Source organism: Equus quagga, chromosome 9 (assembly GCF_021613505.1).
Source record: "Equus quagga isolate Etosha38 chromosome 9, UCLA_HA_Equagga_1.0, whole genome shotgun sequence".
NCBI lineage: Eukaryota > Metazoa > Chordata > Mammalia > Perissodactyla > Equidae > Equus > Equus quagga.
Genome location: NC_060275.1, coordinates 916597 through 921843, shown reverse-complemented (window position 1 = coordinate 921843; position 5247 = coordinate 916597). Strand labels below are relative to the sequence as shown.

At 56.7% G+C, this 5247-nt stretch overlaps 1 protein-coding gene across 8 annotated transcripts in view; it reads left to right on the top strand.

Annotated features, from left to right (window-relative positions):
* Positions 1–5247, top strand: part of ATP9B (ATPase phospholipid transporting 9B (putative)) — a 280330-nt gene that overhangs the window by 252096 nt on the left and 22987 nt on the right. For all 8 annotated transcript variants that reach the window (XM_046672314.1, XM_046672313.1, XM_046672312.1 and 5 more), the window contains 4 exons: positions 1664–1808; positions 2321–2385; positions 3320–3475; positions 3641–3705. In XM_046672314.1, the coding sequence (XP_046528270.1) occupies positions 1664–1808; positions 2321–2385; positions 3320–3475; positions 3641–3705 (431 nt within the window). The remainder of the gene's footprint in view (positions 1–1663; positions 1809–2320; positions 2386–3319; positions 3476–3640; positions 3706–5247) is intronic.

Here is a 5247-nt window from a genome sequence, read left to right as displayed (position 1 = left end):
CTCCTTGTGCATCTGTCCACCTGCTCCTCCCTCCTTGTGCATCTGTCCACTGTTCCTCCCTCCTTGTGCATCTGTCCATCTGCTCCTCCCTGCTCGTGTGCATCTGTCCACCAGCTCCTCCCTCCTAGTGTATCTGTCCACCTGCTCCTTCCTCCTCGTGTGCATCATCTGTCCACCTGCCTCCATGCACTTCTCATCTTCTGGAGGTTGGCTGAGATCTCGTGTGTGTTGGTGACTCTCCTCCAACCCAAACCATGCTGTGCATGTACATCCCTCACGTTCCATTCATTAGGTAGGTTCCTGGCTGGGTGGAAGGCAGAAATGTGCACTTGTGTCTGCTGTGTAGAAACTGACTGTATTGTAATTGATCAGATGATGTATAGCTTATGGATCTAAACTAGAGCTTGCAGATGTAGACCATGTTTTTTCTTGTCTTTTTAACAAAGTTTTTTAATTGACTTTCATTATGAATGTTTTATGGGAGAAGCTGCAGCTGAGGACCAGTGACTTTCTCTTTAATATGACATCCCATTTATTTTGTTTTCTTATATTCTGACATATTCCAAAAAAGGTTGAGATAGCTAGCAAAAAAACAGAGTATCACATCAGTCTTAAATTATGTGAATGAGAAAGAGCAAAGGGAAAATAAAGAGTGAAAAATAAGGTCAAGTCAGCATAAAGACGCTCTGCAAGAATTAGGCTGTGTGGCCCCAATGGGGTCTGCAGACATGGCCTTGAGCTTCTTTGCCACCAGAGAACAAGAGGAAAAGAGAAAGGAATACACATGTGACCTCAGACTCCATATCTGTAGCCCACACACTCTCACACACACATGCACACATGCACATACATGCACTCACACACATACACTCACATTCTCACACATTCACACATCACACACATGCACACACGCGGTCATCAGCAGTTTCCCAAGCCGCCACAGACATGGGGGACAACACACACAGTCCCCTACGTGGAACTGTTGATGGTAGTGATGCTGCAGGTCTCAGAACCTGGATCTCTGACAGCCTACCCTTCGTGGTGAGGTCACTTTCAGAATATCCAGCACAGTGAGGGGACCCCCAGCCTTCAGGTAGCTTTTGGGGATTATTTTCCCCACCAAGATGGGGAATTAAGGGTTGATACTAAGAGTGTTTTATATTAAAGATCAGACAAAGCCCTTTTTAGCCAAGTGCTGGGAAAAGGGGGCTGAGGTCATCTGAACAAAGACAGACTAGTCAGGAGAGCTCCATGGAGCGATCCTCCATCATCTGGGTCACATCAGTGAGGGGGCGCCTCGTCAGTCCCCTGTGCAAACCCCTGGCCTACAGTGATGCTCACAATGAGATGCAGAGTCCCCACTCCCAGACCCGCCTGGCCCCTGACCGCCACTGCTGCCCCTCCACATGGCCTTGCAGCTGTGCAGCCACCATGCTCTGTCCTGCAGAGGCCCTGGATGCTGGCCTCTCCTCCCGCCTCACCCCTGCCTCCTCTGTATACCTGTCCATCACTACTGAATCCCCAGCTGGCAGGGTGGCCGTCCCCTGGGGAAAGAGACCCAAAAAGGACCCACGTGGCACACTTGGAGGGGCCGTGGGACTCTCCTGCAGCCGTGGGAGCTTCAGCTGATGACCAGGCGGTCACACAGTACATTGTCTTCCAGGTCTGCCTGCGGTACTACGAGCACGAGCTTGCGGAGCTGGCCTGCCAGTGCCCCGCTGTGGTGTGCTGCCGCTGTTCGCCCACCCAAAAGGCCCGCATTGTGAAGCTGCTGCAGCAGCGCACCGGGAAGCGCACATGCGCCATCGGTGAGCACCCCGCCATGTCCTGTGTGTGCCAGGGCCGCCGAGGTGGTGGAAGGTGGCTTCGCCCTGTTAACTGACGAGCTTTAAGAAAACCGAAATCCTGGGGCCAGCCCAGTGGTGCAGCGGTTAAGTTTGCACATTCTGCTTCTTGGCAACCCGGGGTTCACCGGTTCGGATCCCGGGTGTGGACATGACACCACTTGGCACGCCATGCTGTGGTAGGCGTCCCACATAGAAAGTAGAGGAAGATGGGCACGGATGTTAGCTCAGGGCCAGGCTTCCTCAGCAAAAAAGAGTAGGACTGGCAGTAGTTAGCTCAAGGTTAATCTTCCTCAAAAAAAAAGAAAAAGAAAACTGAAGTGCTGAGATTTGAAGGCACAATCATGTTCAGTCTCTAACGCCAGAATTACTTCATCTTTATTAGAAGACCTTTTAAAACAGCCTCTACTGGTAAAAGAAAAACAGGGTCACGTCCAGGTGTTTTATTTCATTTCACAACTTCTCGTGCTTCTCAGGCGACGGAGGAAACGATGTGAGCATGATCCAGGCAGCAGACTGTGGGATCGGGATTGAAGGGAAGGTACATTGTCCTCTTGTTGCGGTCATCTCTTGCTTGCACTCAGTTAGCACGTCCTTGAGAGCCCACTCTCTAGCACTCTCCGAGCTGCACGCTTGGGACATGCCCCAGTCACTCTGTGATGCCCTTCGTGAAACGCAGGTGGGAAACAGCACGTCAGTGCCGAGACCTGCGGTGTCCTCGCTGCTCTTCAAGTGGCGTGCAGGACCCTGAAACCCATAGTCCCCTCCCCATGAGGCTCAGCTCAGATGTCACCAAGTCCTCGGCAAACCTTTGGTGGCCACCCACAGCCCCTCCCGCTTCTCCCTCGTGTTTTACACATGGCGTCATGTTTGGGCGTCTGTGTCTCCTGCCAACGGTGAGCTCTTGTTTGAGGTTTGTCTTCCGTGCCCATATAAAAACATGCCCAGAAAGATCTGGAAGTGAGCCTGGTTTCAGCCCAGCTCTTTCCCTTGGCTGCTTTACTCCCGGGTGCCTGACTGTCAGTATCATTTATAGCACGTGAAGTGCTTCTCATCAGCTGCCTCACTCAGCCCTCAGCAGCTTTGTGAAAAATCAGGGGGGTTGTTTTCTTAACTATGAGATAAGTAAGGGGTAGAGAATTGTCTTGAAGATGCCCAGCATTACAGGCCCATCTCCAGCTGGTGTCACATTCTTCCACTCTCTTAATTTCTCTGATACCAGCAGGCTGCTGTAGGTGAATTCTTCCAGAGTCCTGGTGAGCAGCTCCATAAAGCCAGCTGCCTGTGGGCACGTGCCCCACACCCGTGTGGGTTCTCGCTGCCCCTCACCTCAGCAGTCCCTGTGGCTGTCGGTGTGCCCGGTAGGCTGTCCCCTTCAAGGTTGAACAGGGACTTTAGTCTTCCTCCCGTTGAGGTGGAGCTCTGACAGCCGCTTCTGGAGGGTGGCTCTCAGCAGGCACGGGGCTCCTTTTCAGGAGGGGAAGCAGGCCTCGCTGGCAGCAGACTTCTCCATCACGCAATTCAAGCACATTGGCCGGCTGCTGATGGTACACGGGCGGAGCAGCTACAAGAGGTCTGCAGCGCTCGGCCAATTCGTCATGCACAGGGGCCTCATCATCTCCACGATGCAGGTACCATGGCCCTCACTCCATCTGCCATAGAGGGCGGGCCCTGGGGAGAGCTCGGGACCCTCTGTTCACTTGACGTAGCCATGTCATATTGGGTGTTGGCATACGGCCCAAGGAGCCTGCGTGGAGACGAAGCCACAGGACTAACGGCTGCTCTCTCTCTTGAAGGCCGTCTTCTCCTCCGTCTTCTACTTCGCGTCTGTCCCTCTGTACCAGGGCTTCCTCATGGTTGGGTAAGTGAACTGCTCAGCGGCAGCGTGGGGAGAGCTTTTAATCCGAAAGACACCTGTCTAGAATCTCGTCTGAGTATTTCCTTCCGCGGTCAGCATTCAGAGTGAATAATGCTGATGCAAGAAACTCATGTGTTGCTTGGGGGAACTTGAAGACAAAGCTGTCCATGCTAAGTTTTCTCATTAGGTTTTCTGTTTTCTTGGGGAAGCCACAGTTTGAGTCAGGACCTGTGTTGGTCCAAGATTTTTAAAGCGTCCCGTGGCATAATGAGGTGGGTGAGCCGGCCGGGCTCGAGGAGGCTGCTTCCGGAAGCCTGCTCCTCTCCCACTGGAACACGGCTAACCCCCAGGCGCCGTGCCCCATGAGCAGCAGAGACACACGAGAACAGACGTGTTGGGATGGGACCGAACAGATTCCAGGAGACTCAGAGAGTCTCCCTGGTGGTCGTGGGGCCTGGTCCTTGGAGACCTGCCGGGCGGCTCAGGGAACAGCTTCCCAGGGTGCTGCGAGCATGCGGTCCCCGGAGAGCCGTGCTCACTGTGCGACCAAATCACCAAGCAGGCATTTCCTGCTAAAGCGAGTCAGCTGGAGTCCCCGTCCTCGCCCTCTGCAGTTACACGGGAGGTCAAGTCAGGGTGCCTGCTGGGGCGGTGGCCAGGTAAACAGCTTCTCCCCTGACGCCCCACTTCAGAGCCGCCAGCCGGGGCTCCTCCCGGCCTGGTGGGAGGCGGTCAGATAGCCATGGCGTCGGCCGTCCGTCCGTCTGGTGAGGAAGGAGCCGGAGCCGGAGCGTGAGTGAGGCCCCCAGCTCGCAGGAGGAGCGGGACAAGGTGGAGATGGCCGTGGCTGCCCCTCCCAGGCCCTCCTCCTGCGGCACTTACCTCAGGTCAGCGGAGAGCAAAGGTGACTTATTTCAGCCTGTCGGAAGAGCGCTGTTAGGGATGCATTTGGTCTCACAGCTCCCTGAGTCCCAGGCCAGAGGCAGGGAGCGTGGGGCTGCCCGGCTCAGGCTCCGCTAGACCGGAGGGCCGCCACTTCCTGCCCCGGCTGAGGCTCCCGCGGGGCCTGGGCTGACGGCTGGCCTGCTGCCTGCGCTCTCCCAGGTCCAGATCTCCCTCTGGGCCTTCGCACCTGGTGTTCCCTCCCTGGGCCCTTCCCTGCCGCCTCCCTCTCCCGCCTCCCTCTCCCGCCTCCCTCTCCCGCCTCCCTCCGTCTAGACCGGCCTCTCCCGGGAAGTTCCCGCGCCCAGGCTCGGCAGGCCCTGGCCCTCCTGCGGACCAGGAGCTCTGTGCGGACAGCCAGCCGACAGCGAGTGTGACTCCCACAGAGCGGATGTCATAGGCAGAGCTGCGGCTGGGCCCGGGGGCCCCTGGGGGCGATCTGGAACTCGGGGAGTCTTCCTGGAGTCAGGCTGAGCTTTGCTGCGGGCGACGGCTGGGGGGGTGGGGAGGTGGCGCCGCGGGCTGAGGGGGGCACCTGGGGCTGAGGGTGGCGGCGCGGGGCTGAGGGGCCAGCGCGGGGCTGAGGGGGGCGGCGCGGGGCTG